General features: G+C 38.7%; 2 protein-coding genes across 6 annotated transcripts in view; both read right to left on the reverse strand.

Moving 5' to 3' along the window:
• Positions 1-13029, reverse strand: part of ttc39a (tetratricopeptide repeat domain 39A) — a 52461-nt gene extending 39432 nt beyond the window's left edge. For 2 of the 4 annotated variants that reach the window (XM_088599006.1, XM_088599004.1), the window contains exons 1-2: positions 12560-13028; positions 4535-4585 (exon numbers count right to left, since the gene is read on the reverse strand). In XM_088599006.1, coding sequence (XP_088455132.1) covers positions 4535-4585; positions 12560-12609 — 101 coding nt within the window. In that variant the 5' untranslated portion in view covers positions 12610-13028. Of the gene's footprint in view, positions 1-4534; positions 4586-12559 lie in introns of all 4 variants that reach the window. The other 2 variants (XM_088599007.1, XM_088599005.1) reach the window with 2 other exon arrangements.
• Positions 13030-15529: 2500 nt separating this feature from the next.
• Positions 15530-24108, reverse strand: part of eps15 (epidermal growth factor receptor pathway substrate 15) — a 69806-nt gene continuing 61227 nt past the window's right edge. For both annotated transcript variants that reach the window (XM_088599009.1, XM_088599010.1), the window contains one exon: positions 15530-19894. In XM_088599009.1, coding sequence (XP_088455135.1) covers positions 19869-19894 — 26 coding nt within the window. In that variant the 3' untranslated portion in view covers positions 15530-19868. The remainder of the gene's footprint in view (positions 19895-24108) is intronic.

Genomic DNA, 24108 nt, shown 5'->3' on the forward strand with positions numbered 1-24108 from the left:
TCTACTTAGTTGGGCCATAATAGTAACCTATTGTGCTTGACTGTCAAGTACAAAGCCAGGTCACAAACAAATCATTCCTGGCATCACCAAAGAGGTGTGAAAACAAATTTGTTTCACAAATCATCATCATTCTCTTCATTATCTTGATTTTATTAAATACCTTTCATGCGAAGATACATAAAAACAAGGCAGGTCTGTAAAACTGAAAATAAATTAGTGTTGTGTTCTCCAATGTTTGGTTATGCTGGGAGTATATACTGTAATATGATATATTCCCAACATCATCATCATCTTGCTCTTCAAACTGCATTAAAGCAAAACTCCACCATTTTCACCACACAAAATGTTCTTAATACAATGTAGTTAAGGGTAATCAGAAAACGTTGTACAAATAGCAGGTACATTTCCTTCTAAATCAGGCAAAGGGGAAAGAGCCTGTGGGTTTATTCTTAAACTAATTTTTCTTTGGACCAGATTCTTTAAAATAATGCATGTTACGTATAACCATGGCAACTGCAAGTCACAGTAGACTGGGTAACAAGCCTCTTTTCACTCCAACTGAAAAAACAGTATTCACCTGAATGAAAAGAAATGTATTTGTATAAAAAATTATCGTAAAGGGAAAATTCTGTTTCTGTTAGTATTATTTTTTGCAGATTTGAATACTATACCAAACCTACATGCTTAGAACAGCTGCAAGAGATCTGTCTGCTTTTTGCTGTGTTCAGTGAAGTCACATTTACCTCCAACAGCTGAAATATTTACAATATCTCCAGTATACTGAATAGCACTGACTCTGCAGGTGTTATTTCAGGAAACCACTGAGATGAAGCAATTATGTTATGATGGAGACAGTCTCATTATTCTCATTGTCTTTAATGTGGTTACCAATGGGAGCATTAAGGCATGTTGACAGGAGTTAACAAAGCTGGGCTTAAGTTGTATATTTCCAAATCCCCTTTTTTATTAGGATCACATAACAGACAAAGAACTCTTGCAAGAGTTCATTTCTGGAGGATCTGAAATTAAAGCCCATGAAACCAATTAAAAATGTCATATGAAACTGAAGGTGATCTTAAACTGAACGAGTTCAAGAAGTTAGCTGCATCAGCCTGCGCAGGCCTCCCACCTCCTCTACACTCCCTTTTTTTTTGTTCTCCTATGCTATATAATCTCTGCTGACTCCCCTGTGTTTCGCATACCCGGAGAAGGCTTCACAGCAGCCGAAACATTGTGTTTTCTTTCTTCTCTTTTCAGCATGGAATAAACCTTTACTTGTTCTTAAACTGACTGAGACTGTTTACAGCTTAGTGCTTCTACCCCATTGCCAGGATGTGGCAGTAAATGCAGACATATACTAGGCCACTGCCTGGCTAACCAAGCTCTTGAATATTTTAGATGAGTATCTGGTCTGACAGCATCACATAGTTGTGAAATCCAGTATTATATTCATGTGTGCAAAATTTAAATTTTTCAAAAAGATAGTCTTTGGTGCATTGACCGTTCATTTTCATATGTTAGCCACAAAGAGGCTAGCAACAGTATAGATTTGCATGGGTACTATTTAAAATATGATGTGACATTTAATAAAACTCAGTGCATGATCTCATTACGAGTCTTCTAAAAGTTCCTGGTTTCATCACAGTCATAGACAACTCCCAGTCTTCTGAATTTTCAATAGGTTAACTTTGTAAAACTGTAGGCTGCAAAATGTTTTATTGATGGGTAATATAATTAGTGTTTTTTTGCATTTGGTTTTATACCAATTGTGGTTACCTTTATTGTGGATTCAGCAATCAAGCAGTCTTTCTCAAAGGACTTTTCCAAATCCCTTCTATAAAGAATAACATGTCAGCTCTCCTCTCACACTTGCATAACACTCAATGCCCTCTCCAACATTCTGAATAGAAGATTTTTGATTTCTGCAGGAAAGGTGCTGGGCAACAGCAACACACAATCTTGTTCCTTCTAGTTGTAAAACCACAAAAAAAGACAACTGCCAAGATTCGCCGCCATTCAAAACCTATTATTACTGGCATATGTTTATCACTATATCAAAAGACAATCTGAGAACTTGGCTTCTATTTCTGGGCATTTTCCTGCAACCTGTATATGCCCTCTTACAGCTTCAACAAATTTGGGAAATGTCTATGAAGTATTTATTTGTCTAAAACAAGAATTTGTCCATTTATGATCTAAAAACAAAATGCTAATATTCATGTATTTACTCCTTCAAGTGCAGTTCAAGATAAGTGCAAGAATAAAAAAGAAATTGAGAGAGAGATGTGGGTGCTTAGAAGAAACCAATTCACTGGGATCCCGTTGGTTATGTTAATAAACTGTAGTAAGTAAAGTTATTTTGCAATTCTTTTCAGAGATACAGTATTACTATTCTGTACTCTTGTAAGCAAAATCAAGAGAAATCAGATAGGACATTTAGCAAGTACCAGAGAAAATATACAGTAAGTAAAATTAAAGAGATGCAAGCTACAGTATATATTGAATGCCTACACATCAATATAGATAGTAGTTTAATAGAGGACGTGAATGAATTTCACAAAGAATCACTTGTCTGAAAGATGTGTAGTTATTATTAAAAGGATGCAGCTTTTTATCAGGGTACTGGAAATGATGAAAATATTTCAATTGTCAAATTTCTCCATTTCAGTTAATCCTCTGTTTTTAAGAATTTAAAGTATCAGCATTAGGGCTACCGTGATTTGTCAAGGAAGGACATCCTGTGTTTGACCCCGTTTTCCTGGTTGTCAAAGTGTGTCTCTTCTCTGGGTCAAGCTCGTGGGGTTTCAATTAAACAAGAATGAGCTGCAGACGTCAAGCAGAGATCAAAGGGGCTTGTTGATTAGGAGCTCTTTTCGTCTCTAATTGTACAGGTGCAGAGGAAAATCACCACAGGACGTATGCCATACTGAAAGTCAGTGAGAGGACCAGGCCTTGTGCTGCAGATTCATCATCTAACAAAGCCATACTGGAAGTCTCTGGTCTATGCATAGAGAAGGACAATGGTCAACCATGTTAAGCAAAAAAAAGACAAAAGAGTGTAATAAGGGTCAACCTATAACAAAGTTTGTTAAACTCAAAGACAAATAGGGGTATTTTTATAGTGATTACTACATTGCAAAAACCGATATAGAGCATTAAAACTGATATAGACACACATCTGTAAGACACGGTGCTGAACATTTCTCGATTGGCAGAGTTTGTAGGGGTAGGCAAGTACTTTTGTCCAATCTTGTACAGTATATTTCTAAATCCTAATGTGGAATTAAGGGCCAGTATAAAGGACTTAGGGGGTTTCAGGCTGCAAATTCCTAGAAACCTAACAGGCCTTACTGGTGTGTCTTTGCAGCGGATCTTACAGGTGTATGGACCAGCCCGAGATTCTGCCAGGGATTGGTATTCCTGCCTGAACAATCAGTCCATCTACAGACCAGCTTGTGTGGACTCCAGGTACACAAGGCCCAGGAGAAAAAGGCTTTTCCATTCATTTGCAAGACTCAAAGAAGCTGAGACCTGGGCACATGGGGTTTTGGTGTAAATAATTTACTGTCTGCATTCTAGACTATTGAAGCAGAAGCAATGCTCCCTACCTGACTGTTAGGGTTTTAATTGCTTTGCACAGCAAGACATCAGTGCAGAGACAGCATGGTTTCATTTAGTTTTGTCAAAAGGGTGGCTAAGGTCCCCAATAAATCCATCTCTATTTCCTGGAAACAGGTCACATTTCACCAGGCTGCATTTAAATACTACCTTAGCATCTCCGTGCTTTGAGGTTTAACACAATATACAGAAAATAAGACAATAGAACAACAAGAGGGATAGGGAGCAGTCAGAAAACCAATGCCACTGCAGTTCCCTGAATGTGGTGTACTGTTCCCAAACCATAATAGCTTCAAAAAGAACAATAAAAACAAGCACAGATCGAGATGCAGAAAAACAGGTCTCCAGAAGTAGAGGACTGCGATCCCCAAATCTTCTGGGTCTTTTGTACTTTCAAATAAAGAGAAAAGACGTCAACAAAACGTCACATGTTACACTTGTTCTGGGAGTCTGAAATACAGTAAGTTATTCCATCAGTAATTTAGTCAGTTGGATGTTCTCAGAAAATGGACAGGTCTTATCTTCTTGTTCCTGACCAGCAATTCATATGTAAGACAGAATAACCTGTTGCACAAACATCAATGCATAAATGTCCTTTCCAGGCTAACTAAAGAAAAACAAAACACGCTGTATGTAACAGAGACTACTGCTCCATTGTAGTAATAGTTGTTTCTGACTCATAGTCATTTGTTAGATGTAACCTGAAACAGAAGCAAGACATTGAGGCTGTCTGTTGGAGTCTCTTAACAGAAAGATGTAGGTTAGGCAACAAAACCACAGAGGATCACTCAGAGATGTAAATAAAATAAAAGACACACAGAGGGACATCTGTAATCTGTGAATTCAACAGAAAAAGAAAAATTGTTGGTGTGCATTTTATCTGAAATACATCTACTGTGCAAAATGACAAACTTACATGATATGGGGGGATCCAGTGTTAGGATTGTTGCCATCAGGGGCTGGAGACCTAAAATATAAGAGAACTGTCAGTTGACAAATTTCATCCCTCAAATTAAAATATACCCTACGCAAATTACTTTAGACTTTTTCATCCAATACTATGGGTGGATGAGAAGGCTGGTGAAATGTTGTTCACTTGACCCAATGGAAAAATTGTATCTTCAATGTTACAGTATATTATTTACATGCTGTATTACTTAGATAATACATTATCTGGGCTGTTTTCTGTGACATAGTGTGTCACCTTTATGTGAACATCAAGGCAATTGTGATGACTCAGCACTTCAGAGTGAAGATCATCACTGGGTGGAGCAGTGGCACTGTGGCTAAGGATCTCCACCTGTGGCTGGAAGGTTGCCAGTTCAAATCCCATGGATGGCAGAGGAATCCTACTCAGATGGGCCCCTGAGCAAGGGCCTTAACCCCAACTGCTCCAGGAGTGCTGAATAAATGGCTGACCCTGTGCTCTGACCTCAAACTTCTCTCTCTCTGTCTGTGTGTCTCATGGAGAGCAAGCTGGGGTATGTGAAAAGACAAATTCCTAATGCAAGAAATTGTACTGTATATGGTCAATAAAGTGATCTTATCTTTGGAACAACCTATTCACTGCCAAATAATGGGAAATAGTTTTTGCACGCATTATTTTTAATCACAACAGTAATAATATACAATAGTACACACATGAAGCTCTGAAAAAAATTGTAATTTAAGATTAACCTGATTAAGTGTTGGACTACACATGCAAAGACAGCAGAAATACAAGCATCTGATCATTAAATGAAATAAATATACTAACATTATTTTCTTTATATTTTCTTTACATTTCACTTTTACAGTAACGTATGAATACATACAAAAAGGATGAATACCTCGAAATATTTCAATATTATTCATAATTCTATTAATATCACCTTAAGCTGTAGTGTAATTGCAAGCTACAAATTAAAAGTACCTGGAAAACCAGGCCCATCTTTTACCAAGTTGTACCAAATGCCTAAAAGTAAAACAGAAATGCTAGCCTGCTGGTGACATTCTCCCTATTAAACTGTATTTGTTCAGACAAATGGCCAGACAATTGAATTTGCATTTAATTAGTTCCCAGTGTGGGCAAATGTCACTGATGCCAGGCCCAGATGTTTTGAACAAAAGCAGACAGATCAGAAATCAGTTTCTTACTGTAAAATAGTCAAAATGTTAGTGGTGAAGTGAACAATGTAATCCAGATATAAGGAACAGGGCTTGTCAAGGTGTCATTTGTTATCTTTTTTTCTAGTTCTTCTTATATGAATTCAAAAGAGCTAAGGAGCACTGCTGGCCTTAGCTTGGCTAAACCTATTTTCCCAGATGAAAACCCAGTTTTCATCCCCATACCTAATACAGAACTATAAAAAGGTAACTGGACAGTACAATTCATGTTTCAAGAAGCTTGAAACAGTCTATTGAATGTATGTACTTCTATGGCAATTTAAGCAAATTTCCTTGGTGCAACTGACCTATAGCCTTTGTAATGTATATAACCTGTCACTCTGTCTCATTGAATACTTTGGTCACTCTCAGAGAGTTCATAGTTCTTATTTCAAGGTTAATGCAACTGGTAGCGTAATGAGATAGAAACTCACTAAAATTACTATAATACTGTGCAAAGCATAACACAGTAGTAAAATACTGACATAAGGAATCACTTTTTATAAACAGAGTCCTAAATGCTTGAAACGGTGTTGTCACGGCAAGCATCTGCACCCAAGAACACTGTGATCTTTCAAGAAGCAGCGCTATGCTGGAGTCTTTGATCAATCTTAGAATACAGTACAGCAAGTTCTGAACAATAACAAAACTATTGTTATCATTTCTTTATGTGTATAACAGCATAGCCACAGAGATGGAGCTATAAGCGAGTAAGTAGTGAGCAAAGAATAATAACAATGTTTATGTATGTTTTCAACACAGTACAAATGACACAAAAATCAAAAAGAAACGTTTAGGATTAGTCTCCCAGAGCTCTTAGAAGTCAAGCAAACAGCAATCACTGTAATTTCCTGGGCACCAGCAGGCTTGTTGTGAGGTCAGTGAGAGATGTGTCACTTCTCTAGTAGCGCTCACCCTCCAGGAGTGCGCTGAAAAGCATGAAGTGTGTGAAAACACAAGAGGCCAGATGTGTGAGCAGCTCAGAGGAGCTTGTCTGCCCATTCTTATCCTCTCTGTACAGTAGAGAAATCATTGCTAACAGCCAGCATGTAAAGAAACAATTGGAGAATCCCAACTGGGTGAGTATAAAACAAGAAACAAAAAAAATAGAAAAATATAATAATCAGAATTATATTAATGCTCTAAAACCTGCACAGCACAATTGTGCTACAGAAGTGATGTCCCACATTCAAAGCATGCAAGAACCCCGCACGTCCAGTAGTATTGAAGACACCCTAGCTGACACAAGCCATTCCAATACCAGCAATGCTCAGCCAATTGTGCACAGTGCACAATTGTGCTTGGGGACTAAGATCTCAGACTCAAATCAGTGACGTCTGAACTCTAGGGTTCAACCTGCGCTACAAAATGAAGAACTTTATCCGCTGGGAACCAAGACAAAGCAGCCTTTTAACATATCTCTTTGTTTTAGGTTTCCTCTAGGAGGCTAAAGTCCAGGGACCAGCTTCTCTGTTCTTCCCTGTACACCTGCCCCGAATTAATCCACCAGTTTCATTGCATTCGCATGTCATTGTGATTCATCAATGAATGTTACAATATCACAATACTTTAGTACACAATCTGTAGAAGGGATGTGTCTTCTGACAGCAAAGAGAAAAGGAGAGATAAAAATGTCACTTTCCCACAGATGAACACCGGATGTTTCCACAGACTCATCCTTCTGCATTGTTACAAGAAAAACTAAATAATAGCATTGAAGAGCCTAAAAAAACAAGAAAGTGTGACACATGACAGTGTGTTTGTAAGAAGGAATCACCAAGCAGTGGTGCACTGGTAGGTACACTGCCAAAGGAGGCTTGGAATTAGCTGGCCAGGATCCTGTCAGTGGGCGGCACAGAGGTTAGCATTGCAACACTGGGGCCCTGACTTCAATTCTGGACCTGAGTCGCTCGCTGCATGGAGTTTGAAAGTTCTCCCTGTGCTTGCGTGGGATTCCTCTGGGTGCTTTGGTTTCCTAATGTGAGTGTGTGCATGTGTGTGGCTATGAGTACCCTGTGATGGACTGGGGTCCCATCAATGGTGTAAACTGCCTTGCGCTTTGCCAGGTAGCTTGCCAGACAGTCTCCAGCTCCCCCACGACCCTGAATTGGGTCAAGTGGTTAGGAGATGAATGAATAGATGGAAATGAATGCTTGGAGAGTGTTTTCAGTACAATCTGTGTTGGCTATGGGACTGTAGGCAAACTGAATCAAATGAGCTTGATGGGCTAATTTGCTTCCTCTTATTAGTGAAGATTGTGTCTATGTATAACAAGAAATCTGAAGTCTATTAAGAAAATCACTGAGAAAAGCTTAATCAAAGGAGACTGTAGACCATTGTGACCCATATTTATAGCATGCACATCTGATCAGCTTAATCTGGAACCACTAGCATAGTTGAACTATATTTATCTGACATCTAGACAGAGATTAATTGGTTTCAGATATGCAGCCTGGCCTACTTAATATCAGCACCAAGGAAATCAGTCCCTTTAAAAAAATATGTTATATTCACTGCAAATATAAATCCATTCAATATGTTAGGCTGAACAAGCACCTGCCATACAAGAGCATATGGCACGAATTGTTATAGGTTTCCAGTTGGACTTGATATAAACCAACTGAAAAAGTTGAATACATATTGAACATTGGCACACCACACGTCAATCAATAATACATTATGCACTAATTTATTAAGTGTAAGAAATAGTAAGAACACAAAAGGGCTGACAAGTGACAGGAGATTATTCAGGCCACCTTACTGATTTGCTTGTTACTAGTTCATTCATTTATGGACTTTGTCCATCTGCTTCAACAACATTGCTGAACAGCTAAACCCCACAGCCTTCTTTATTGTGTAAAGAATTCCTTTCTGTTTTAAGTCCTAGATCAATCACCTCTTTATTTTCTATACTTACCTGGCAAATATTTTCAAGTTTATTGAACATTCTTTCAACCCAGTTAAATGTTTAAAGGAATTAAATCACTGTAATACACTGAGTGTGAATACTTGTTTTGGAGCACTACGGCACATTAAAAATAATTTAAATAAGGAGCAGACACTTCTCCTTAAACTCCGGGTACTGTTCAGATTAGAGACCATCTTGCTCGTGATCGAAAATAAAGATCTACATGAAACAGGGTCGTATCACTTCCGATGATGAAAGACTTACTTTATTTGACAGCCATGTCAATCAGTCAGTGCAGTGTTTTCAGTGCAAAATGCTGAAAAACCAGCCCTTCTGGTAGAGGCAGCTAAACCTCTTAAGTCATAGACTGCTGCAGCTACACAGATCACATATTTTGTTTTGTGAGAAGGCACGCTACACCCAGTTGTCAAGAACTTAAAAAAAATATTTTCCTCCAGGCTTAAAAGCAACGTTAATCTCCCCCAGTGCTATAGCTACAGCAGAATGAAGGAGACTGACTAAACCTATTTAAAGACCAATTTTAGTGAGGGGTTCTGAGTATGTGAGGAATTGGTTGTCTAATGAAAATGCAAGGTCTCATATCATGTTAGGTTGAAAACCTTTAAAACATCTTTGCAAAGAAAAGAGTTCAGGTTCTAAGAGTTATATGGTCAGTGATAAGCTTGACAAAGTGCATGTGTCATTCTCACAGCACTGATGGAATAACATGATTAAAACCATGTACTGTATATATAAAATGTAAATGTATTGCCATGCCGCACAAGACAACATCTCTGTGCTTGTTTAAAATATTTGTATATTATGCAAAAGTTCCCTCACAAACTTTCAATTTCAATTGGATTTTAAAAATCCATTTATAAGTAAACAATCGATGGGACAGTAAATATATTGTAACCTGACATTGTCAATACGTTTGCTAATCCTATTATAGAAGTACGTGCTGAATTAGTTTCTGTTTAGGACATTATTTGCAATGTTAATTATAGTGCTATAAATAGCCTCTGAAGTGGTTTCACAAAACCAGCCACCTGGTAGTGCACAAGGATTTAAAATCATGTTGTAAAAACAATGGCACTCTCACCTGTGTCATGTCTTATAATGTCAGCTACTGTATACCTCTTTTTGCTAAGCCTGGGACAACCTAAGCAGAAAGCTAGCTAATCATGTAAAACACTAAATAATGTAACAGGCTATTTCCCTGTAAAACAATCATGTAAAATGCTTTAGATGTGTGCAAGCACTAAATTCGCTTATTATTCACATAAGGATCTCAAAGAAACTTTTTTTTGTTTGTTTGTTTTAGATCTGAAGGGATCCATCAAAGTAACTATGGCTTAATTTACATTACTTTAAAATGTTTTTACCTTCAGATCATGGTTGTCTTTGCAATGGAGGAAATTCACTTTACCGGCTTCTTATCTGCATGTACTGTATAAAAGCGGTAGTGACTTGAATTCCAGGTCTAAGCTCTCAAAACAGTATTCTGTTGTACAGTATTTTACCCTTGTGCCACTAAGGTCTTGTGGTAAAAAGGTATACTGGCAATTTGTCCTTGAATAGCAACTAATTTGATTTTTCTTTTTTTCTGTGGTTATCTAAAATTGTTTATAGCTGTTTTAGTCAACAATATACAAAACAAGGGTACAGAAAAGTTCAATTTAAACTGAGTACAACATTATTTTATTTTACAAATGAAAATGAACAGACAAGGCAGCCAATAAGATGGAAAATAAAGATAAAACAGACTTTTATTTGTAATATTCTCCTGGGATGGCCTTAAAGGATAGTATATTTTATAACTACATCTATGTTGAAATCACTGTTCTTCATTCACAGAGACATAATAACAGGTAAAATAAAAATCCCATAAGCTTTTAATGGTTAACTGGAAATTGAAATTGTGATTGCCTGTAATTCTAAAACAGCCTGGCAATTTTGGCTGACAAATAAGGGTCTTCACTTAGTGAACCCCAGGCCAAGTGCAAAAGGTAATGGAGAGTCCATTTCTTTTGGAACGTGGGCCCAGACATAGATCGCGGCACAGGATTTCTGAAGAGGTGACAAAAAGGGAGCAGTGCCAAGACAGAATAAATCATTACTTGTTCTTTTTGCCCAAAATCTGGAAACAGGTCAAAAACCTGCCAAAAACCTGCAGCAGTTGATTAAGGCCCACATGCAAAGGTGAAAACAGGCTGGTCAGTGCCAGATGAAAACCAGGCTTGACCCTTTCGTTTACTTCCATGTCCATACCAATTTAAATGTCACGATGGGTTCTCCGACACCCCTGCACTGCCACATCACTAGTTTTCTTTCCAACAAGTAACTTCTTATTTCGACACCTCTTTACCTTGAGCCCCTGCCTTACGTTTCTAGTAGCCTGCTTTTTTTGTTAGCCTATTTTTTTTAAAATTCATCCCAAGCAGAAATACATTTCCCCCCACACTTTTATTTCTTTCATGAAGGGCTGTTAAAAAAAGCATTCTGCCCTGGTGATGCTTGTTCATAAATTAATCAATGCTTCCAAAACGTAAATAAAAGCATTAATCTGCATCAGTTCATAATGGCTCTTGAAGTATTTTTCTTCGCATTTCTGCCACTCAAAACAAATTAATTTTCACTTTTTTAGGGAAGAACCCAAGAACATACTGAAGCATCACCATCTACCTCATTGTAATTTATTAATTGTACGTCTCCAGTCATTGTTTACACGTCTGTATTGTTTACAGTCAAACTGTCTGCATGTCTACTTGCACATTGTCTATTGTTTGTTTGTACATTGTCTTGATGCACTGTTTGCACTTTGTTTTGTTTTTTACACTTGTTTTATAATCGAGAGACTTTCTGTAAGTAAGAATTCCATTGTACCAGTACCGGTTACATATGGCAATAAAGTTCAAGTTCAAGTTCAAGTTCAAGTTCAAGTTCAGTGTCTGACACCTTTGCATTTAATTGTTTGCCTCTGATTAAACACAAGGTGAAGACATGAATGAGAAGGAAGAACTTCACTTCTCAGTCTCAGTGACCTCAGAATAGTAAACATAGCAACAAGCTGTTTCTCTCTTTGTAAAGCTCTAGGAAGGAATAGCAAAATGGTGCTCCAACCCAGGTTCGGGTTTCTAATCCATATTATTGTAAATAATTATTTTCTATGTCTTGTGCCCACTTGTACTGTATATGATGGATTCATTAAGAAAATACACTAGTCATTTAAGAAAACTGATTCCTGAGGACTTAAATTTGTTTATAATGATTTCTACTGTAAATCATTATACTGTAGATGATAATTAACTAAATCAATTAAATTCACAAATCATGGGCCATGGAGGTCTTTGGTAATTGATAAGGGTTTTTGGTAATTAAGATGTTAATGGTGATTTCTAAAACCTGGAGGACAGCAGCTCTTTAGGAGGATTAGACACTTCCTGTCAAAGCAGAGTTGTAAAGCCACAATTCTATGACACAACACAACCATAAATAATCTGTAGAAGTGTGTTGATAACTATCTGACAGTTGGAATGTGAAATGTTACTTTCAAAATAAAAATAATTTTCTCCTTTATTGAACGCCAAGACTTCTAAACTATTTTCCTTTCGCTTAGACGGAACACAAGAACGTCACCTGGTTACATTGCCCTGGGCTGAAGTGATGTCCACTCAGAACCTAAATAGGGCTTGTTGCAAACTTCAAAGCAGAAAGATAGGCAATACTGGGGGGAAAAGATAGAGTGTGGTGCATGTAAAGTTCATTTTAAAAGAATTAAAAAAGTTGTGTGGTCTATATCTCGTTCAAAAATAAAGTCTTATTTAAAAAATGAAAGTTTCTACCTTTTCGATGAGCCTCGTCATTGAAAGTGAAAAGAGCTCTTACCTTTTGCTGGCATTCCTCTTCAAAGTGCGTCTCAAAGCTGCAAAACTCATTTAAATAGCCAGAGGACAACGGCACAACTGCAGGTTCCAGCGACTGTTTCGTACCGCGTCTATAAATGTAAAGTCCAAAACATGCGTGTTTTACCTGAGCTCAGGTATACTAAACAGCGACGAAGACCTGTGCATTCCAGAAATGCAATACCCAGGTAACCTCCTCTCTTCCTGAAACGAAAAGGTGTGTAGAACTCCACCGTGGTACAGTAAATGGGTTTTTGTTTTTTCAGAAGTGAGCTGTGGAATGTGTATCTGCTATTTTCTGGGTCTTAAAGCCTTCCGAATTAAAACTGACCCCTATTTTATTATAATTTACATATCATTTTCATGTATTTCCACAGGCTCCAGAGTCCCAGATATTCAGCTTTAAGCATAAGTGCACAAAATTCCTGACACGTAGGTTAACCTGAGCTGTGAGGAATGCGGACAACGGGGAGCGGGACTGTCATAAAGCATTTTAAATACCGGTACATCCTCTTGCTAAAAATACAAAATTTTAATGATGATGTCTTTCGTGTGAGTGACGTAAAAAGTTTAGTAACTGTTAGAAGTAAATGCCAATATGAGAAACCTTATATTTCGTTTTTTTCAGCTTGTCAGGAATTTAGACGTGAAAAACCCACAGCATACAGACTTGTCAGGTCTGTCAATGCGTAGCTTTGCAATGATTTCATTTCATACCGCAAATTTACCATCTGTGTTTTCCCTCACATTTTCTTTGCTTTTGTTGCATACTGTATCAGTATGTGAAACAGAATAATGATTTACTGTAAAAGATATGACAAGTACCCAATAATCATGTATAATGTACTTTAACTTAAAATAACTGCCATCTATATATACCCTATTGCATTTGACTGTATCCATTAGACTTGACTTGCTTCCTTTTTGCATGAGTTCATGATGTGATTATTTCAAAAATAAACCTATAGAATATTTTATAGATGTGTTCCTAATGAAACCCCTGGCATAGATATACAACAAAATTTAGACTTCTTCCTTTTCCCCTAAGCTCCTGCCTTAAAAAGCCTCATGGATTCCTGACCCTTCCTGTACTAACCCAACTGCCTGTTACCAAACTGCTGTTCTGTAAAAATACCTTTGCGTGGGACATTAAACTTTTAATAAAACCCCTGCTCTGTAATAGAGACTTCTGTAGTCCATCTACTATAAGTAAAGCCCCAGGACATATTGACACTTTGGCAGATGCTATTGGTTCCCATGCTCTTTTATTGCCTTTATCTGTTGTTCTGGAATATAGTGTATAAACATTACAAACATTTCATTTATACTGAAACTGCAGTCCTTCGCATCATTAACAACTGAGTTCCTGAACATGGCAAAGCAGAACCTACAGGTGCAACACACAATATTGATACTAATAAAGAGACAGAATGGCAAGGGTTATTATTTAGATTTATAAACATTATGACGGGGCTGAGTGACTCTTTAACACAGAAAAAGAAACGTTCTCATTCCATTCCAGAAATACATTGCTTTCATAAAATGCGAAACACGTTTTCTTCTTTGAAACTGGAATGTACAAACTTCATATACTGTACCTGACTCTTGTCTGATTGAAGACACACATGGCAAAGAAACTGAGCAAACACCAAGGGATTTACTCTGTGAGTCCTGCACTGTGCCCAAGAGCCTCACCACCCAGCTTTGACAGCCATGTGTGACACAATTCAAGGTAAACAGTAATAAATATCACAGATTCCAGAGACCTGGCTTATATTTCAAACTCATTAGGCAGAAGCTTCTATCCAGAGCAGACTGAGGGTTAACTACAGTATTCTCATATAATACAAGGGTAACCCTTACCATTTCAGAAGCATTGTTTTTCCTCAGTCTATAGACATACTGGTAGGTTAACTGGCTTCTGGGAAAATTGGCCCCAATGTGATTGTGTGTGTGTGCTTCTCTCCATGATAGACTGGCATCCCATTTAGTGTGTATCCCACATCATGCCTGTTGTTTGCCAGGATAGGTTGTGGATCTCCTGCGACCCTCTATCGGATAAAATGCTTTAGAAAATCTGGCATTGCTACGCTTGGTCATAGTTTTTCCCCTTCCAGTGCTGGGAAGTCTCTTAGAACATACTCACAATCACGCTTGGAGTCTATAGTCTTAAGAATCTTTAGCCAGAGGAAACAATTAATCAAGTGGGGTAGCCTTGATTGTATCGAGGTACGGTACAGTATCGTCACCTTGCCTGTGACTAGCTGGACATATGTGACATTGAGTGTAGGAATGATGCAGCTTTCATTACAAAGATAAAACTCCAGCACTCAAACACAACTTTCTCCTGCAGGGAAAGTAGAACAAAGCTTGCAAAGCCCTCATCCTTTCCATGTCAGAATAAAGGTCACAGCAATGTTCCAAGTTGGTTAGCCATTGCTACTTTTTTAGGCCTGGTCGTACACAGATGCAAATTAAAGAAACTTTTCGTCAAGAACTGTTATTTACAGCTTTAAAGGTCAGTGGGCAAGTCAGAAGTTAACACTAAAAATTCACATTAATAATCTAATGCTGGGCAGGGGAGGTAGCGGTAAATGGAGAATAAATAGTAGCTCATCTCCATTGCAATACATCAAATACAATGGCAAACGTGCATGAAAACCTCAGAATCTGAAATAAACTACACTTTCATGACACTGCTTTTTGGCTGCATGAGTGAGCACATCCTGTGAAGAAAAGGGTCCTGAAATGAATAATACCTGACCCAAACCAGTTCCAGCATTTTGCATTTCATCTCTGAAATCGATCCCTTGCATGTTTTCCTCTATAAATATCAATGGGTCTTGGCATGGGCAGCTCCTACACATTAGAACGTTCTTTCAATTCTGGTTTGTTGAATAAAACATACAAAATCTGTCTGAGGCACCCTGCACACAATAAGACAGGAACCAAGTTCTGTTTAAGATTTATATTTATTTTAATTAATTACAGGTTATAATCGGCATATTTGAACAGCTGAAGATATTTCCATTAAGAAAAACAAAATGACAGTTTAAAAAAGTCTATTGATAGCCTATTTAACGTATATCAGTGGTTTTAAATGAGTGAGGAGCCTATACAATTCACATGAGCAATAGTAACAAGAGACTTTAACAAGATGAGCTGAAGGAAAGAACTGTCTTTAAATGGAGAAAGCAGTTCTGTGGTATTTACAATGAGGATTGATTTGGAGGACGCCACAGAAGAGCTTGAGAACTTAAGCTGGGCTTTAGGGTTCATTCAGGATTGATTTTAGTGTAGTGATAAATTACTTTTCATGTACAGGTTTGAATAGTTACTGCTGGATTTTCTCTTATATTAGCTTCACAGCTGAAGCCTCTACAGAGCAGTCCAGTGCTGAATATACTGCAATACAACTCCTTTCGCCAGCCCTTTCCCCACGTCTTAAAATCACAACCTTCTCATTTTTTTTGACTGCAAACACTCAATCTATAGAAATCGTAGGGACAGCATTTTACAATGAGGAAGAAATCAGATAAAAATTGCTTCAGAACTTTCCAATCATGTCTACATTTGAATTGAAGAAATTGTATTAAGTGTTAATGTGAAATGAGACATTTAATAAGGCTTAGCAATGTATTATTGCACTTCTCAAAAGTAAAGATGAGGGCATCACGTTTTTTTCCCCCGATAAACACACAAAAAGGTGGTAAACTCCTGAAAATTGAAAGGCTGACAATGGATGTTACCATTCATCTCATAACACTGTATTCAAGTCCTTGAATTGGATTATTTTCCTGCATTTTTTTCTTGCTCCGTACTGTACACTGCATTGTTCAGGTTGTTTGGCATGCAGGTTCAGAAAACAGTATTTCAGAAAACCACTATAAACACAAACTGAGAACAACAAAGTATTGGCAAAGAAAATTCTTAAATAAATTAGCAACACCTGCTGTCAATAACAGGTGGTTAATTCTGTCCTGTGGCAGAAATCAATGAAATTTCCATTTCCCCTCTAAGTCAACTTTAAGAAGTCTTCTCAGGAGCCGCCATTTTGTTGGAATACAATGTTGGCACAGAAAACAAAACCCAAGAGTGAGGCATGCATGAACAAAAAGCGGACAATTTCAGAAAAAATATTCCAAAGGCAACTAACCACCATCCTTCGATCCTACCAAAATCTAAAACATCCTTGATTCCTAAATCTGTTTCCAGTTTTGAACCTTACATTCAGTGTAACATTTAAATAAAAAAAATAATAATTGAAAGTAAAGCCATTTAGTTCTTTACAAAATCTTCTAAACATTTTTCTGGGGATGTCATGTTTTCAAAACCACACTTCAGAGCATTCCACTGATAGGTCTGTTATTACTATGGTTACCAAAGCAGGTTATAAAGAGGGAAGTTACAGAGAGCCACATAGATAAATTGCCAACCCTACAAAGTAGAGACACACGAACTGTGTCTAGAGCCAGTAACCTCTCCATTATGTAGAACAACAACAAGACAGGAAAACATTGTTTAGTGGATGCAGAACATTGCTTGCAGTGAAAGGCAAGAAGAAACTAATGGTGACCAGGGCATAGGAGCATTTCTTTGATGAAAAACCCAAAGAAGCCATTGCAGGGCTCAGGAGAAATGACTGCAGAGATGAAGAAAGCAAGCTACCCCCGTCCCCCTCCAAACACAGTTCACAGCAGAACTACAGTAGCTTTCCACTTGGGTCACAACGTCTTGCATCTGAGCTGAGCAGAAGAGGCTAAACAAGCAAGGGGCTACTTCTACTGCCGCTTGTCTTTAATTTACTTAAATTGGACTATTAAATATTGTAAAAGCTAGCACAGCTAAAAACAAAAGCATCTCAAAGCGTTGCCCTTCGGGTCTCTTGGAATCACATGCTACAAGAGACAGACTGCAGCCCGAACTCCACTGCTCCAAACAGCTTTGGAAATAGGCAATAACGGAGAATCCTGAATTATCCAGTCCCTGTGCTTGGAAGTTCTAAAGTTAAATAATATATATTATAAACACAAGCTTGCAGCATGTATAAACCCTGAAACGGCTCTGACTGCTCTTTACTGGGACTCTTATTGTCAATTCCCCACTCTGTTCCATTAGTCCTTTCTTTGCATGTAAATATAGCCATCGATATTTTGCATTTTGAAGTGCTTTATGTAAATGAAAAATAAAAGGGCATTTTCCCTTCATACACACATTCTTCTCCTCAAAGTACAGAACACATAATTCAACAGATATTAAAAGAAGTGGCCAGGCTGAAAAAGGGACTCCTATTGATCATGCATGAGCTCTCTGTGCTCCACCATCAGTGTACCATTCTGGCGCATTACTCAGCTTGTACATGACAGGCACTATAAACCCTAGCAGCAGAGAGAGAAAGCAACTGTCAAAAGATGAGCATCTTGCTACGATTTGTACCAAAACTTAAAATCAAGTGGAATTAATTTTTTTTTCCATATGCACAGAATAGTGGATACATTGTTTTCCCATCAAAATGCATCGAAGCACCAAATTCATAAAGCATGAAACCAGAAGTCACACCCTTTGCCATCATACCAACCACACTCACACCCAGAAATCTTCATCTTTTTTTAGCAAGGGCTTTCTAACCCATTAATTTAACAAACAAAGGCAAGATGAAGCCTGCCTCAAGATACGTTAGGGGAAGCTCTACTGTAGTGTGCTTATACTTGTAGGAGAACAAGGTTCCCATGTAAAATTAGAAGCTCAGTTTATTAAATGGTGACTTCCCAGGTGACAGTTATCTGTTTTTTAGATTTGCCCTAAAAAACTATCACACCATCATCCTGAGGCTCCCTTTAATCAATAAGTCTTTTGATGGCAATCAATATCAAAAACATAATAAAAAACATCCAGACAGTCATGAAGCACGTGATTATATACAAAGATGTTTTAATAAGGGCAGTGTGAGGTTACATCTGGGTATTGGAGGAAACTTCATATTGCCACTTCAGGGTATATGCTTCATGAGCAGCAGCCAGAAAGTAGCCTTGTGTTAACTGGCTTTCACATGCACTGGAAAGGAATGCATTTTTCTCCATTGTAATTATCAAGTTTTTCCAGTCTAAAAAGTCTCATGAGTTCCCAGAACACCGTAGCGATGGCTAGTGTTATACTCATGTGAGATATTGGTGCTAAACCCTTCTACAGAGTCCCACTGTATTGGCTGAAACTCTTCAGCATTCATTCACTGGCCACAGAGTCTCACATCCTCACCCTGCTATTGGCCAACAATCATCATTTTAGCACCCAATCATTGAGCAAGTTCATCCACAGTACATTAGATACAATAGGTAGATATGAATATTAAGTTGACAAGAGTAAGAGTTCTAAAAGGTTGATTCCCTCCATAGGTTAGAACAAAAAACCAGACTCAGCACAAAATCCTAGTCATAGGCTTGAGAGTTTAAACAAAAAGAAAGGAAGCTGTATCTGAAAATAGCTGTAAATGGGTTTTTCTAAAACTGCCAATTGAAATGATGCACAGGGTTCAAAACCGCTTAGTTGAGATTTAATACAAATGCAGAGGAAAAATTAGCTTCCGTTATAGTTACAGAAGATTTGTGGGTGCACATCAGACACTGGCAGGCAAAAGGATATAGAATGGTGCTTATGCAGATACTGTATCTCTGTAGTTTTGTGTAATCTGAAGTTTGTGGCTCTAAGTTTCAGAAGACGAAACAATTTTCACCAGCTGCTCCAAGACTGCAAAGGGGGAGAGAGGGCCGTCAAAATGCTAATTCCCTCTGGAGGTGTCCACCCGCCCTCAGAAACACAAAAATAGCTTTTATATCTGTGGGTATATATATGATATATACACACACTAGGGTTCTGTGAGGAAATGGATTGTCTGTGTCAGGCCATAATGCAGGGAACCTTACCATCTCCAAACTGGCCTAAAAATTAACTGACCCTCCCCCCAGCCTGTCTCTCGTCTCCCACCGACAAGGAGGTTGGTACACGTCAAACCAAAAGAAAATAAATCCAGATACAATAAACCCCAGGGGATCTGAAATCTCTCCGTGCTGAGGTGGCGCCAAGTATCTTTGCCTTCTTCTTTTAAAAATCTTTTCCGACCGGGCCCATGGGGGGGGTGGGGGGTGGGGTGGTAGCAGGTGGGATCGGGGGTCCCCCCCCCTCAGGAAAGCTCCGACTTGCTGAGTGCGATGGCCAGCTCCAGGTCCTCCTGCTCCTGTTGGGTCAGCCGGGCCAGGCGCTCCTTCTCCTCCCTCTCGCTTTCCCGCTTCACCCACTCAATCATGTCCTCCTCCGTGGGATACTGCACAAGCAAGCACACACACAGACACCGCAGGCCGTCAGAGCACAGGGACACCAGCAGCTGCACACTGTTTCCCACTGACACCTGCAGTACACCAGCAGGAACTACCATCAACTGATCAGCATCCCTTTTCAGAAGCTTGACTTCACTTATATTAACGTTACGTTTCTTGCTATGGACAGCCTTTACAGCTGTCTCATTATATAGTGCCCTGCTGTACTCTTCATTATAACTCTAATCACAATCGCAATTTCCCTTTTTTCCCCCCAAGGTTTACAATATGGAATCATTAATTGTTTCCAACTCTGTTCACTGTTCATTGCAGCAACAGAGTACAAATGTTCTGTAGTCGCTTCGTCACAATGCAGGCTCTTCGGTGTTTCTGCAATATAAAAAGGGCTATTCACCCACAACTGCAGGTGAAGGACATCATGTGGTCATACTGCCCTCTAGTGGTGCCGCATTAGATTTGAAATCGGTACACAACTCATTCCAATTCTTGATTTGTGTTACAAAAGAACCGTTGCAATAAAATTGATGGCATTCTTCCCATAAACCTAGATTTAGATTTGTACTTAAATAAGCACAAACAGACAGTCAAAGAGACCAATGGAAGATCTCAAAGAAACAAACAAAAAAAAAAGCTCTGGGAATACAATTCCTAACAGACTGTATTAAACTTGATTTCTGGGCCCTGTTTATGTTAGTTTACAACAGATAATCTTTATGGGCAAATCACCTCTTTTTTTGCAAATACACTGCACATATTCATCTTCTTCAAGAAACCGACAGCTGATTAACAGCACTTCAAACATTTAAAAGGCAATGAGGGTCTACTAGTTGCATGATAAAACATCATTTTATCCAAACAAGCAACAATTTATGAAAAGCTTCCTAGTCGTAATGAACAAGACTTTCACTTCAAGCAGGTCTTACCAAGAGATTCTGTATGATAAGAGAAGATGTTGTCTTAGTGTTTTAGTTAATTTCATTAATCACCAGGGTGATTAAAACTACACACTGATTTATTACACATAATCATACCGTAGGCCATTGTTTTTGGCTCATTTTTACTACGATTCTACTGTTAAAACAATGGAAGTGAAGACATCTTCCAATTAGGTTTTCTAGGTTTGTGCACTTTCCTTTTCCAGAAACCTACAGATATTCAGCTGACATCAGTTTAAAGTATATTTTTGCCCATAAAGTTGAAACATGTTAACTAGGGAACAGATTTACTCAAGTTTATGTCCTTTCTTTTTTCACAAGAAGAACTGCATTACACAATAGAGCACATTTTAATAACTAATCTGATATAAGTTAATTGACAAAACTTTAATGTTCAATACCTTACTGCAAATAGCAGACATAATAGCATTTACAACAACGATGTTTAATTAGAAGAAGTTCTATTATATTTTACAAAAAACATATGGAGCGAAAACCATTTATTGGAATCTTGCTTGGAGAAAAATACAGAAGACCAGAACTTCTGATTATAAGAATTAGGTCTAAAAAGAAATTAACACACAATAGGATTAGTGGAAACAGCAGACAGAAATATCACCTCGTAACCTGATCTTTTCAGATCACTAAACAAGGCTGGGCCTGGCCAGTAACGAGAAGGAAGGGAGTTCAGATTTCCTGCTGCTTGGAATGGTACTAAAGTAACAGGTGACATTCTTCCCACTGATCAAGAATTTCCACTCTAATGCCCAAGGGCCAAGGGACACTGTGCTGGAATTTTTACAACAGAAAACAAATGTTTAATCTAAACATTTAATCTACCACCTCCTAATAATAAACCACACAGTAAGGATGGAAGAAGACAAATAAAGAGCATGAATGTGAATCTCAGCTGTCCTATAGACAATACTGTGAACACACTAAACATTAAAATTACCTTGAGAGTCCTGGATTACCAGCAGCCTTTTGGCTGAATTAAAAAAAAATCAGATATTTCAAAGCCCAGTTCAAAAAACAATTCCGCAATGGGTGTTTTTATGTGCTGGATGTTAAGTTGCACAGTGGTCAGTTAATGGGACTGTCATATAGGAAATGGAAAAAGAAAACCAGAGCACATGCTTTTAGGGATGGGCCAGCCAGTACAGAGCAAGTGAAAGACGAGTCATTAGCCGACAGCGGTTTATTGGGAAAGAGCGCTGGCACACAATTTCTGTTGCACTCCCACATACTGCCTGACAGAAAGCATCACGGAAACTTGTACGATATAAACGCTATGGAATACACCCTGTCCAGAGTGGTCAAAAGGCACTGGACCGTTCAAGAGTGCACCCACTCAGGAAGTTTAGATCCACTTCCACAATGACATTTTCAAGATAAAATTGACATTTTTAAGAAATTAGATGTTTCCCAAAATAAACCACATCCAAGATTTTAAACAGTCAAGTCTTATTTTTTATAATTTTCATACAGAGCCCCAGAGGTTTTTATGGTGTCTGCATGCTAATAAATGATGGCAGGAGGACATTCCAGAATGTGGTCATGGGCAGCGGTTTGTAGTAGCCGTTCAGTTCAAAATAAAGCTGTGGTACACACAGTTATACATGGCGATACAGTTTAACCAGCTGAAAGTCCTGAGTTTTTCCAGGCCCTTTTATAACAATAATTCCTTACATTTATATATGAACACTCCACTCAAAGCTATTTACAGTTAATGGGGACTCCCCTCCACCACCATCAATGTACAGCTCCCACCTAGATGATGTGTCGGCAGCCCTACTCTTTTCAAGAAACACCCTGGGATTTCTAATGACCACAGAGAGTCTGGACCTCCGTTTTACGTCTCATCCGAAGAACGGCTATTTTTTACAATATAGTGTTCCCGTCGCTATACTGTGGCATTAGGACTCACACAGGCCGTAGGGTGAGCGCCCCTGCTGGCCCCACTAACACCTCTTCCAGCAGCAGCCTGAGCTTTTCCCAGGAGGTCTCCCATCCAGCTACTACCCAAGTTCACATCTGCTTAGCTTCAGTGGGCTGCCAGTTGTGAGTTGCAGATTGATATAGCTGCTGGCAACCCACTGAATCTTCGCAGGTGCCGGTTTTTAAATGCATAAACACAAGCTTTTCATCCAGACTGGTGGGGAATGCAAATTTTGTTTTGAGGTTAGTGTATATACTCCAGAATGGAAATGTAGATTTCTAGCCCATTTGGCTTGAACACCTCTACAACCCTCATACCATCAGGAGATACTTAAGGACAATATGGAAAAAAAGAATTTTGCGGGACAAACAAGCCAGCCATTTCCTTTTACAGGAGTAAAAACAGCTGAGCTAAGGCATTAGATGTCAATGCAGACACTGCAGGTTAATGTGGAACTGCTGGGCAAGGAGCCTTGGAAACCAACTCTGAAACCACCTAGTGCTGGCAGCCCACGGCCAATCAGGGCAAGCTCACAGCTCAGTCCGTCACTCTTGAAGGGCACCAGAAAGGAAGGGAAACATTTAATGCAAACACGGCTTATACACCTGTAATCTCCTGTGCCTACTGGGCATGTGTGGAGTGCACTGAACAATGACGCCAGGCCTGATGAACATGCAGCTAGGTTTGAAGTTAGAGAAATATGATAAAGCAGAGGAGAGAAGAGAAAAAAACAGACCAAAATGATTAACGGCAGTCACATATTTGCAGAAACGTTGCAAACTGTGATAAGCGAGAAAAATAAAACCAGTGTTAATGGCTCCAACAGAAGAAGACAACATGCTGCACTTCATACAATGTATCTGCTGATCTTCATGCAAAAGAAAGTTTGTGATGCTTCTAAAGTATATGCGATCACAATGATATTCCAAGGAGAAGGAGGAGGGGGTGATTAATGAGCTCTTGCAGGCAAACGATTCCAAGCCATGATGAGAAAGAAGTCAATGCATGGTCTCTCACACGAGGGGGCACATTCAGGAGGAGTTACAGTGACAAGGCCAGGGAGAAATGGGACACCAAAATGCTAGTTAAGAGTGTGCCGGACTTGGCGTCGTGATGGAGGAATGCAGTAAAATGAAGATTCAGACTGGGCTCTCTTTTAGTCTCTTGTAGGAAGTCGCCATAAAAAAGACGTGGTCACTAACAACAGTCCAGCTTCTCCATCCACAGCCAAATTTGAACAAGGTCAATCTAAGCACTGACAGTGCACCAACCAGAGAGCTGGCACCAATTAATATCAATCCAAAAACCTGCATAAGAATTGTTTTAG

This window comes from Lepisosteus platostomus, chromosome 11, assembly GCF_059453375.1.
Source record: "Lepisosteus platostomus isolate fLepPlt1 chromosome 11, fLepPlt1.hap1, whole genome shotgun sequence".
In the NCBI taxonomy this organism is placed as follows: Eukaryota; Metazoa; Chordata; class Actinopteri; order Semionotiformes; family Lepisosteidae; genus Lepisosteus; species Lepisosteus platostomus.